Source organism: Labrus bergylta, chromosome 2, assembly GCF_963930695.1.
Source record: "Labrus bergylta chromosome 2, fLabBer1.1, whole genome shotgun sequence".
Classification (NCBI taxonomy): domain Eukaryota; kingdom Metazoa; phylum Chordata; class Actinopteri; order Labriformes; family Labridae; genus Labrus; species Labrus bergylta.
In genome coordinates this window covers 19,321,065-19,334,515 of record NC_089196.1, presented here as the reverse complement: position 1 = coordinate 19,334,515, position 13,451 = coordinate 19,321,065, and the positions used below count along the sequence as shown (strand labels likewise).

Genomic DNA, 13,451 nt, shown 5'->3' with positions numbered 1-13,451 from the left:
TTGTGCGAGCTGTGCTTGGCAAAACTGTTTGTTCAATCTGAGCTGAACAATGCCCAGTTGTGAGAAGTGTATGCACTCTGGGCTTGTTTTCCTTAAAAACAACGCTACAGTGAATTACTTAAGCTGACGTTGACTTGCTGCTGGTATTTTAAAATGTCTCGGCCTTTTAGAGAACGCATTGATCAAGGCCAGAGGCACCTCAAGTAAATTCATTTTTTTGTTATGACTCACATGGGAAAGATACACTGCCACACAGAAACTGATCCTTTGCTCAAAATAACTACTTTGTTCAAAAAGAAAAAGAAAAAAAGAAGCCCAATCTTCAAATAACAAAGTCGGTTGAAGGACAGCAGAGTCAGACTGCGTCCCCTCCACTTCATTTCATTACACCATGGTGACACGCCCCCTCATCTCCCACATTGGCTAACTTTGTAAAGATATAGTGTAACAGCATTGGCTCACCCTGATTAAAAAGTAATTGACGCCGTACATGTCCAGGTCCTGAGCTATTTTTAGATACTCCATCTCAGCTTCATCCCTGGTTCAAAGACAGGCAGAGAAAAGAGGGGGAGGAGATTTAGAGGGATCCAAGGGAATGAAGAAGAGAGGTAGGGGGAGAGAAGAGGAGAGGAGGCGGAGAAAAAAGGGGATCAGACCTTGTTTCCTTGGCTTTTGTGTGTAGCATCTGTCGCGCTGTGTGATCTACAAAAACTCTGCCACATCACTCTTGCGAGGTTGAAAACAGAAGCACAGTGCTGACACGAAATGCAACCGTAGTTCGCTAACAGGCTTAAGAGGTTATGCTTGATGGAACGACTTATTTTGATGCCCTCAAGACACTTAAGAGTCACTGCAGAAACTACATCTATCAAACTCTTTTCTTCCTCTTTATGCAGCTGGGTTAGCAGATCCGCTGTGTTTCAGGTTTAACTGAACAAAAAGGAACATCAGCACACTCTGACAGAAATCAGGGCATGAATCTGAATTCACTTTTAATAACGTGCTGTTTGATACGGGTGGTGGTGGTTGGGGAAATTGATGACTTAAGCTTCATAAAAGTTTAAACGAGCAGGATACAGTCTGCCAAGGAGACAAATCTTAACTAGGTTGGACCGGGTACAGTCTGACTTGAGAGTGGGTCGAGTGAGATTTAAAAGCTAATGCTTGATTAACACTGTGGGAATGTGCAGCTTTAAAGTTGTAAATCATTTTGCACATGGCAAGCAGGTCGGTTTCTATGACGAGCTGTTAAATATCAATGTCATTCAAGTTTGTGAAATTAAGATTGACTTCATAGGAAACGGTGAATGAATAATGTTTTACCTTGAAACTATTCCATTTGAAAATGTGTCCAAAATGTGGGTTCAGATTCATAATTCTGTTTGAATTTATAGGATGCATTACTCATACCATGTCCTGCATGACTCTTTCTGTCCTGACACAGATAACTGGTCGTCTGGAAGTGCTCAGTCCAATGTCAGTGGTGAATCTTTCAAGCTGTGTGCCTCACTGTGTTGAAGACACTGGGGTCATTTTGTTAGGTTCAAAATACCGTCAGGCTCGACTGAGATAAATGTTACAACTTTGCATTTATTGAAAGTCTGAAACTTTGTTGGCGTATCAATTTAAAAATACCAAAACAACTGACACTGACGCTGCTTGCATGCAGACTGGGAAGCTCCCTGCTTCTTTCTTTGAGTAAATTAATGTCCAGACAGCTGCTCATGCATGATGTGGGAGGAGCATATAGAAGTAGACCTCTATACCTATATACACCAAACTATTTGAGTCATGACATAGTTGTTGTGCTTAAACAGCAATTTTCCCTTGACAACTTTAAATGTATGTCCAATTAAATGTAACATTAATGGAGAATAACTCAGCCAGTTCAACATCCATGACTCTTTGAGGGAGTAGTTAGGCTCCCTTGTGCTTTGGGTTTCATTCCAACATTCCCACATTCAATATAATAATTATAATGTATTTGTACTTTTCAATACATGTACTGTTTTATGTTTTTTAACAGATCTCAAGTCAACCACGTTAGTTTAGCATATCGGTGACCACATTTGCTATTAATACTTAACAATTAAGAATGATATTGATCCAACTGTTATTAGTTTTGGAGGAACACTGTCAAATGATCTTTGGAATCCATTTTTAAAAAGTGTTATTGAAACCCATCAGCTGGCCAGCGGTCTCCCCACTATACCCCCAAACTACACTGCATTACTTTCTAAACAAAATGCAAGGTGTGATAATCGGCAGCCCCATGGCTCTGCTGGAGCTGAAGAGGGGATACATCAGCAGCAGTGACTCAGTTATCACCTCTCTGGGTGCTTTGGTTTGCTTGCTTTCAGAACTCTCTCTCTCTCTCTCTCCCCAGTTCTGACTTTCCCTGCCTGCTGGAGTTTTAAGACACTCCACATCCCTAAAACCTTCTCCCAATCCCATTCTCAACCTAGTTCAGAGTAGAAGCAACTTTACTAAATGATTTTCTTTTGAAAAATGGCTACATTGATTGTCTTTACCTTGTGAAAATACATGTAATTACTCATAACTGACAACCATGGGAGGCTTGGAGTTTGTGTATTTTCTTGGCTATTTGTTAAAAAAATAACTTCCAAACAGAAACAAATGTATGCGACACTTTCTTACTGCCAAAATGATCTGCAGTATTGCAGTGTGGTACATTTTAGTGCAGCAGAGTTTACCTCGTCCGGCCCCGGTGCTCAGCATAGCACGCAGTGATCCTCTCCTCCCACATTTCTGCAGTCATCTGATACAAGTTAATCACCTGGAATGGAGAGAGAGAGGTTTAAATATGCATTTGCTTGTAGAGAATACAGTACATACTGGGATGCTCAAATAATGCAGGTACTGGCCCAGATAACTACAGTACATAAATATGTCAACATCTTGAATGAATAACAACAGGTGGAGACAGCTGTCACTCACCCTCTTAGGCAGCAGTTCCTCCTCGGCCAAGAAGCCAGGTTTGTGTACGTTTGGGTCGTAGTCTCCATACTGTAAAATAAAGCAAAAGTGCCAAAAGGATTAAAATCCCTCCAAACTAATGGCCTCTCTCCTCCTTCCATCCAATAACAGGCACGACTATTCCTTCTCCTGGGAGCTGTTCAAGATGAAAACTACAGCACCTGTTAAGAAAGAAAAAAAGGGTGTCTGTGGAATAAATGGAGGCTGGTGAGGCGTCAGGTCATTAACGTGCACTACACACCGAGTGGCCCAGTTGTTGGGAGTACGGTGTAAATTATGCTATTAGGCTATATCTCCGAGAGCCTGATCGGTTATCATCTCAGAGCCGGGATACAAATGATATCATGGATGTTTTGAGGGGCGATATGGATGGATTAGGCATGACTAAGTGGTGGTGCAGGGGAATTCCTCTGGGCTGCTGTGGAACTGGTGGTAGGATATGAATTAAACATGGTGGGCTATGACTGAAGATTTATGTAAATAGGTTAACCTGCACATTTACCTTTATCTGTGCATTGCTTTAAGCTCTGAGATTTTTTTGCAAACCCGGTGGTATATTTCTTTGGCACTGGGATTATTTTTGATTGGTTATGATGTTTTAAAAACAATATGTTACAAGAGATGATCAAGGAGGGGAATCTTGTTTCTATCTATAATCCTTTTCAGACTGCTTTTTTCACAAAAGCGCAGAAACTAAGCGCAGCCGCCATCGCTTCTTTGTACATTAATATTGATTTTTTTTGCGACAGCGTAATATTGTTGTCCCAGTTCTGTAAATCCACATTGCAGAAGCTCCACATACACAAACAGTCAGACATGCACACACACCGCGCTGCGCTCCACCCGCTGGTTCAGCTGATCTCGTATCGCTCCTGTAACAAATCGGTTACTATCTCTGAAGACGGTACAGAAGGGGAGATCACTTCCTCCCCCCATCAGCCCTCTCTGACATTCAGATTGGATCCAAAATGTCACATTGACGTCAATATTGTGAAGAGCAAACAGGTATTTAAGAGAAATGTTTGTGTATACATTATCGAGATAATGTGCACATATTATTGAAAATCCAACTCCATCAAGGGTTGTTGGTACTGATGAGACATTTCAGACTGTTAAACTTGTGATTCTAGTCTTCATTCTTCACCGCAGCTCTCATCACGATCTGATATAATGTTATTTGCATTTACAATACATGTTTGTTCATATCACAAAGCCATGTTACAATTTTGATTCAACACAAATCAGAACCCTACATCAGTATGAAATGACGTCATAGGCCTATTGAATTCTTTAATGTTAACTCGCGCAAAATATACAATATAATAAGAATGTTTTCTTACCAAACTCCCCAAGTGATATAATAAAAACTGAAACTCCATCCTTTTCATTATAAAGAAAAAAATGGAGAACTTCTGTTATTTATCAACATGGAGAGGATAAATACATGAGTCAGCATTGTTGATTCATAATTGCAGAAAAACACATTTTGTTTTTGGAATTTTTCAAGAATTTAGGACATCCATGAAATAAGTGCTTAAGCTAAAGTGTGAGAGGACTGGAGTCACAAAAGTTTTCAGAGACTCTTTGTCCTTGACTTTGAGAGGCCACTAAAGAAAAGTGGCATCTTCTCTTTCTTTCTTTCTCATGAATTTTAGGAGGCAAAAAAGCAAAAAAAAAAAAAAAAAAAAAAAAAAAAAAAAGACTCATTCCCTACAAGTAGACTGAGAGTAACAAAACAATCTAATAACACCATTGAGGTTTCACATTGCTACACACCCCACTGCTTCTCAAGTGGCTTTGCAATTTTGCTTCAATTTAATTGTAAGCAGGCCAATACCTGAAGGAATAGAAAAATACTCTCAACAAAGTGATTCCCTTTGAGAGCAAGGGAAAGGACAGCCCCAAAATCACCTATCTGACTGATAGACTGAGTCTTAAAACAAAGACAGCAGATCAAATGTAGATGTAATTGAGATAACATTGATGTTTTTTTGGTGGACTTTTGCAACCCTTGCACACAATCAATCTCTGACCACTAATGTTGCTCTACTCAACAAACTTATTCCACTCGTTTATGTGAAGATGAGGAGACGATGCACTTAGATTCATTACTGTTGATAGTTAAATGACTCACCACTGCATTCTGCTTGATAAGGTACGTTGGCTCTCTGACTGACGAAATAACTACCGGAAAGCTACCATCATATATCACCTCCTTGTTGCATTTGAACCCCGGTCCATGTTTAACTCGCTAGAGTGAGCGACTGGTTCACCAGGTTCCCCATGCCAGGACTGACCGAGGACAAACTGCTTTCAGTGTTAGTGCAGCGAACTCTTGGAATATTTTTACAACATGACCTGAAATGGAGCTCTTTTATCCCTTTTGGACACTTTGAGAATATTCTTTTTAATTGCCCAATACCTCCCTGTAACTGTTTTATTTGATTTTAATTGTTGACTAATTATTGAAGTCATTTCACGCTTTTAAAATTATTTTATTTGTATGTATTTATCCTATTTTCTGTGGTAGCTTTAACTCATTATGTTTGTCATCTATGTGTGTATTTCTCGGCATCATTGTAAATGAGGGTCATCCTCAATGATCTCTCCGAGAACTGAAGAAAAGGTTGATGATGATTTTCTTAATTCTTTCCATAATGCAAAAGTATATTCTAAACATGTTTATAAACCGTACTTTCATTTGTCTTTGATAGTTGTGTAAAGCAGTTTTACAATAATATGTATTAATTTAGAGGACAAACATGTCTGAGTGGTTTAATTTATCTTTTGATTTAAATACAGACACCATTTTCATTATAGGAAAAGAATAAATGAGTTGTGTCTATACGGGTTAGGGTTGGGTCTTTCCTATTTATTATAGTTTTGCTCAAAAAGAAAAGAAAAACCTGATGCTGATTCCCATTTAAAATGTGTCTGAATTTATAACAAGGTGTACCTTCGTACGTTTCTCCCTGAAGGTATCAATAATTAGATTTTAAAGTGGTGTTTTGTTCTGTGTCTCTGCCGTTATTGTTGGGTTTAATGGGGAGCTCTTTTTGTGCAAACTGGTCTGAAAAAAGTAATAAACAGACTTGAATTTAAAGTCTGGACCACTGGTGAAGTGGCTAACAGTGCTGAGAAGCTAAGGGCTGTGTGATGAGATCCCTTCCCTTCAGTTCCTCACCTGTTTGTTTGTGACTGCTTCGTAATTGATGACACGTAAGACTTCTAGAGTTATTATTGAGCCAGCTGGGCTTCAGCTCAGCTACAGTACGTTTTGACAGAGCCAGTGCTCGCAGATTCTTTTATCATTACACACCTTACTTCCAATTATTTTTAACCTCCCGAAAACTGACAGAAATACATTCTAGGGGGTCGATTACGTGTCCATTTTTTTTAACTTTACAATCATCACCAGCAGCAAAGCGGTGATCACTGACTAGTGGATAAGCTGTGTTCAGTTGAGCTTAGTTCTAAATTTAGGAAATGTATGATTCACATGTTGAAAGCACATCGAGGAAAATCAATTTACAGTACGATACTGAGAAAAGCAGGCTTCCAATATCTAGCCTTCATGGATGGCTATAAACCAAAGGTAAGGGTCTAATATATGTCAAAGGTCATGCCATGGCTCTTTTCTGATCCCCTGACTGGTCCTCTTGAAGCATTTCTCAGGGAAAATAACCTCAAACATTTGATGGGTTAAAATGATGGTACAGACATTTATATCCCTCTCAGGAAACATTCAATTGTGATCACTTATTTTCCATATAGTAACTATCAATTCGATTTAGTTTTATTTTTTGGTATGACTTGTTATCTTCTTCCATGTGAATCATATCAGATGATTCTTGGTATTAACGATGCATGATGACATCCTTATAGGAGCACGTACAGTAAGTACGCTGGTGTTAGTAATAAGAGTTAAAAGTGCTATCATGCTTAATTAAATGTGCTATTAACTGAAAGTGACCAACTATCACCCATTTCTCTGTAAGAACACTCTTGCAATGTATTTAATCTTCTCATGTACACTACATGGCTGCAAATTGTGACCAAATTTGAGAAGTCTCAAGGGTAGTAAAATTGTCTTCCTCCTTTTCTTTCCATCTAAACATTAGACTCACTAAAGCTGAGGTGGGCTGTAACATCATGTCAAGACAGCAGGTCAGGTGAGTGAGACACGATTTACATAATCTCAAGGCAAAGCTGACATCAAGTATCAATTAAGATATTTTTGGTTCAGAAACTGCAGACAGCAATTCGTTTTAGCTTTGTCCATTTACACGGATTATAAATCATCGTATCAGTGTCACATGCTGCGAGGTCAAAACCAGTCAGGAAAATAATCTACAAAGAGAGTCAAAGAAAGAGGTCTCGTTTATTTTTCAGAAATGTAGTGAAGATAGTGTGTCATCATTCATGCTTTATGTTTATCACATTCCTCTCCACTTTGCTAGATATGTATCTCTCGCCCTCTGTGGGGTTGTGGCAGAGAGAAATCTAAACCTCACTCCCGACTCAAACTCCATGCCAAACTAACTCCCTTTCGCCTTTTTCCGTATTGACAGCTTCCTGAAATTCCCTGCAGGTACCTTTTTGTAGCATCGCACCAACTCAGAATACAAAGCAGGAGGCACGGGAGCCTCTGTGGAAGAACGGAGGTGTGATGTCGGTTCACAGAGCAAAAAGAACACAAAAATACAGTAGAGTAGCTATGATTCTTAAAACATGACTCAGAAGATCTGAATTCATTCAGACTTTCTTATATCAAGCTAATTTGATGTCTTAAAGAGTGATGAAAAAAAATCTGAACACCTTAACAGTTAAATTCATAAAGCTTTGCTTTTTTGAAAAACATTGTTCTGCATGAAGAACTTTGAACCAGTGCAAACGCTGATCAATGAAGAGAGCATGCTAAAGTTTGATATCAGGTATAGAACACATTATTGTGTTGTTGAACAACAATCAATCAGTCAGTCCTTCGTCAAGCAAAAGTTACTCAAAAGACTCTGATTACAAACTGGATGTTTTTAAGGTTTGGCAAATGAGTAAGAAACAAGTTATTTGCCGAAAATCCAACATGTCCATTTGTCCTTTTGAAAGATTACAGATGTTTTAGAAAGAAGAACATGTTAATTTAATTTTAGAACGACTCTCATGTTCATTTCCCCCTAATAGGGGGAGGGGGGGAGGGGGGGATTAACATGTTGCAACAGCTCAAAGGACAACAACATAAATGTAATTATTTGTCATTGACATTAATTAGAAATAATGTACACCTGATTTTGTTTTGAATTATATTTAAATATATATTATATATTTAAATGCCCATAAAAGTGATTGCACAACATATAGAAAGTTATTTCATGGTATAATATACATTTATACATATGGTGCATATGCATGCATGCACTATACACATGTATATTTGATTATATACGTCTACATTTTTTATGAGTATGTGGAAATTTACGGGGGAAATCAGCTCATAATGTACAATCTGTTTATACAGACAATTCATGGTCAAGACTCGTAATCAATCAGAAAGGCAGATCAGTTTATGGTTATTAAGTGAACATAAAAAATATAGCATTATTATAAAAATATATTAAAAAATATATCACAAGAACGTAAATATGGAAGTTGGATTTAATATGGCTGATAAAGTACAGATGACTGTTCAGATTTGTGTCTGTGATGATATAGGAGCCTTAATAAGGTGATCATGTCATAGATGGTCACATGATTTATAATCACTGATTTATAAAAGTTGTTCATCTTGTGATTGACACTCTTACACCTTGCTGTGTTAGGTTACATACACAAAGGTGAATAGCTGTAAAGAAACCAGTCAGAGCAGTTTTGAAGCATCTCTGTTATTTTTACCTTTATTATTCTCTCTTTTTACAAACTGTCTGTAACATAAACAAGGAATAGTCGCTTTGATGGCTTTTTTCTGTGATTGTCACAGATTTAATGCCCCTTTTCACTCCAACTGGAAACAGATGAAAAACAGAGAATTCTAGTAAACCTCCATGTACCTGAGCAGAGCTGTGATTCACATCATTTTGAAAAAAATCCCTTCAAAGCATTGATGCCATCTTGGAGTACAAGATGGCATTCTTTCAAATTTCAGGCAGGCACTGTCATGATTAGAGATGAGCGACGTTACCAAATTTGATCCCACTGTGTTATATTCTCAACCTCATGGGTGGTTCTACAAAAAAAAAAAAAAAAAAAAAAAACAGCTCACGATGAGAGAGAAGGAGAGGGGGGAAAAAAAAAGTCTGCCAAACAGCTCTCAGCAGCTGCTAAACAAGTACCTGTCTCCCCATTACGACGACAACTACCTCATACCGGCTCTAATCAAAGAGGACCGCTGATTAAAGGACAACAGATTGTGGTCCCGTATTGTCTGGTGCTTCCAGATCGTGGGGCGCTGACAGCAGGGGGCAAAAGTCTCAAGCTCATTTGCTGACTTTTCCGTATCCTCACACCCTCTTTAAACCTATACCGGGATTAAATTGGCATGGGATATGCGAGTCTCTGAAGGCTCTTGGACAAACCTTTGAGGTAAAGCTCCGGTCTCACTAGACCTTGTCCGCCTGTCAAAAAGCTGCACCTCACTCTCCCTATTTTTTTTTTTTCTCTGTGTGGATTTCAGTGAGATGGGATCTTTCAACCAAGACGACTCAGATCGCTCTAGGTTTATTAAGGGAGCTTCTACCTGTAGAGTGATTTTCCATTGACGTCAGGTGAACATGTGAGTCAATAACTTCACAGCAGACCTTTTTGATACAGAACAATCCAGTTTGATACCGCCTGCAAAATAAGCTAATTTTAGACACTTCGACCTCAACGTCATATTTTCCTACAGTCGATATCCAGAGTTCTTTGCTAGAACTGAGGGGTTGAACATACTTGACATCATACTGACAGATAAAACAGTTTGGTGCGATGTACACTCTACTGCAGCAGTTATTGCTTTGTAGCCTTCAGGAAAACTGACAACTTTCCTTTTCTCAGCAGTTACACTTCATCCATAGACAGCATAGTTAATACAGGACATTTTCCTGATAGCTGCAGATCTGTCGGGACGCAAAGGTTTCGACCCTGAAAGGTATTTCATGCAGTGACTCTTTGATCACTCCCAGACAGATAATTCCTCTTATTTTTCCTTTATTGACATTTTTTGTTTTCACAGCAATAATGCATGCAAAGCTTAGCAGGGCATTGAGTGTGAGTGCTATCAGAAGGAATCCCCTCCCACTTGGGGAGGTTTCCTACTTCCATTGCAAAATTTGCAGATTTTGAGGCAATGCTGTGGTTTAAAGTTTATCAGCTGTTGGGGGGGGCAAACAGCACCTCTGTCCATAGTAATCAATGCAACAGTGAAGTGATTTTAAAGGACCTTTTACAAAACTAGCTTAAGACAGAACTTCAGCTGTGTTGTGTGCTGATTTGTGACGGCTTAGACGGATTAGTTCTAAACAATTGAAGTTCTATTATGTTTCCTGGATTTAGTTATTGTTTTAACTTGTTTCAAAAGTAGCTCCTCTGCTTGGATGGGACCCAAATCCTCTGAATGATGTCAAGTATCTACGTCTACACTGCTTTTCTATCAAACTATTGCACTCTTCATTGCAGTGACAGAAAGTTGATATTTGTAGCTAATGATTAACATCACTTGTGAAATGATGAGAGGCATTCAAAATAATAAGATACAATACAGTTTGATAGGATACAAAAAAAAAAAATCATGAATACATAAACAGGCCTAAGCAGTTGGAGTTTTACGGTCATTCCAGTTATTAATAAAAGTAAAATAAACTAATATACAATGCACAGAGGAGTGGATGGATGTTTGTCCTGACCTCATCTGAATATAACTGACAATAACATCATGAGTAAAAACCAGCACTTACCTTAGCATGGACGGCGTAGGAGGCCAGCAGCACAGAGGCCTCGGGTGGACAGTGAATCTCCTCCTCCAGGATCTTCCTCTTCACCTGAGGATAACCAAATATAATCATCTTTGAGGCCCGGCTATTTTTGCTATGCATGCATCCGTCTAAATAGCAGAACCCTCTTGATTGCAGCAAGCCTTTCTAACACACAAAAACAAAATCATTTCTCAATAGAAAAAAGACTGGCAAATGTATATTCTGTGTCATATCAGTATTTGTTAAATAAGTGGAGAATGGGTTTTTCTTTCCAACTGAAGAAAGATCCAGTTAGGCTGTGTTTGAGAGGAATTTATGATCACTGATATAAATCAGGAAAACTAATTTTTGTCTTCAGTTTGAGCGTCAAATCTCTTTGAATCTGATTGACAGCTGATCCCACTTGACTCAAACACAATGAAAAGAAGAGAGAAAAGTGACACCCAGCTTTGCTTCTGATATCCTGAACTTTTGGCAGCCTGTGTGTTTGTTAAAGCTCAGCATTCAGGTTCTAGCTTTTGGAAGCCACAACTTCTTGTTAATAAATAATGATAATAATAAAATACAAAATTTGGAGCGCTGTCCTTATCGTTTTTCTTTTTAAAAAAATTAAACATAAACTTCTAGCTACTTCTTAAACTGTGTGCTGGTACTTTCACTTTTCAGAGAGGTCCTGGAACTGGGCAAACTCTGCTGAATAAATACTGTTGGACTTGGGTATCATAGCCACACAGGGACCTATTAAATGCAGAGCCAGAAGCTCTACAGTAACCCAAGTCAACATTAGTTCACATGATCGTTAAGCTGCTCCATGCCTGCAAGTCAGCAGAGCATAATAACATGACAGAAATGTGTGAGACCGAGAAAAGCCCCAAATCATAATTAAAGTGGAGCGCCACCCATTCCTATATAATTCATGTTTCTTTTTCTGTACCCGCAGGACAGCTGACTCTATGTGTGTGAATCTGCGTGAGTCAGAAAGACTGACAAATTCCAGGTTTGGGCCTCCAGTTTATAGGTTTTGGAGAAAAAGGGGCTTGATGCTCAGCCAGTTGACTCAACTGTCACGGATCACAGAAATAACATGAATCCCTAAAAAGAAAGTGGCAATCCCCTTAAACAAGCTCCCTGCAGATTAAAGGGCTACGTCTCACCAGAGCTCACTCACCTGCCAAACTTGCCGAAACGACATGCAGAGCAAAACGCCAGATAGTAAGGTTAGACCGTGAAAACACGCTTACAGCCCAAGCATGGAAGAGGGCAATTTAATGTGTTATAAACTTTAGTATTTGCAAAGCCAGTCGTGCTATCTTCTCTTGTTTTGAACCAACAAAGGTGTGGAGCCAAAAGGTGACAGCCCCTAACTGTGGCGACTGCCGAGCTGCAATCAGGTTTACAAATGAGACCATGTCGCTGCCAAGATTTCAAATGAAGAAGACGTGCATGTGTGTGTTGGTGTAAGTGGGGGCTTTGTGTGTGCGTATATGTGTGTTGTGTGTGTGTGTGTGTGTGTGTGTGTGTGTATCCGGGTCGGTGATCATTTCTGATAAGCACTAATCCAGCTGTCATGCCGGTGACATTATCTGAACAGAGGCCAGCTCCAGACATTATGTGAATTAATGAGAGCAGAGTAATAAGGAGACAGGCGATGCGAGGTGCTGCACATTTGTATTCTTCTCCCCTTGTCGCTGTGTACCACTTTAACTGAGTCATTTGTCGGCCTTACTCTTCTTCTTTTTTTTTTTATAGCAAGGTTTCCTCCTGAGATGAAGAATTACTTGGACTAGTCCTAAATGGATTAGGGACACGGAGAGACTTTTTTCTAAGTATTAAGTAGATAAGTGTCTCTATCCAAATGTTGGGGTCCACTAGCTCTGTCTACAGCCATATCACTAAAGCAGCCACAATGGGACGGATGTGACAGGAGACAAGAATCCCATGGAGAATATGTCATTAACTGGGCCAATAACTGAGCCCCTTAAAGCCTAATTGGTAATTGATAAATGTGGCTTGCAGCAATGAACGATGCCAGCACACGGTAACAAATCTCATCTCTTGAGTGGTGCGGTCGCCTCGGCAAGAATTCCCCGCGGAGTATTAACCGGAGAGAAAGGGCAGCGGTAATATGTTGTGCATTGATTCCACATGGCTGCACACAATGAGGCCAGGGCACAAGTGTATTAGAGAGCGCTCTGCCTGGACAACTCGTCACAATGTCTGTGGTTGCGTGCCCCCTGTTGGCACTGGATCAGATTTGTCAGAAAGACGCAGTTGCAGCCAATCGGCCCCCACTGAGCCGCGAGCGAGGGCAATTTGGTGTTTTTAAATTCACACCGCATTTTAAAAGACTTTCAAGTAAAATATGTCAGCACATAATCGTTTTTTTTAAGCCTTAACTTTGACTCGTCTTTTTCTCGTTCATATCATGTTGCTACTCCACACATACTTAGAATTTCTTTTTTAAAGTCTTAAGAGATGCTCATCAACAAAACAGGTTTAAAATAAACA

General features: G+C 39.3%; 1 protein-coding gene across 1 annotated transcript in view; it reads right to left on the bottom strand.

The window, feature by feature from the left end:
- The window catches only part of nf2a (NF2, moesin-ezrin-radixin like (MERLIN) tumor suppressor a), a 31,102-nt gene that overhangs the window by 14,953 nt on the left and 2,698 nt on the right, over positions 1-13,451 (bottom strand). Inside the window, exons 4-7 of the mRNA XM_020636652.3 lie at positions 10,926-11,009; positions 2,959-3,027; positions 2,715-2,797; positions 463-538 (exon numbers count right to left, since the gene is read on the bottom strand). Of these exons, the coding sequence (XP_020492308.1) occupies positions 463-538; positions 2,715-2,797; positions 2,959-3,027; positions 10,926-11,009 (312 nt within the window). The remainder of the gene's footprint in view (positions 1-462; positions 539-2,714; positions 2,798-2,958; positions 3,028-10,925; positions 11,010-13,451) is intronic.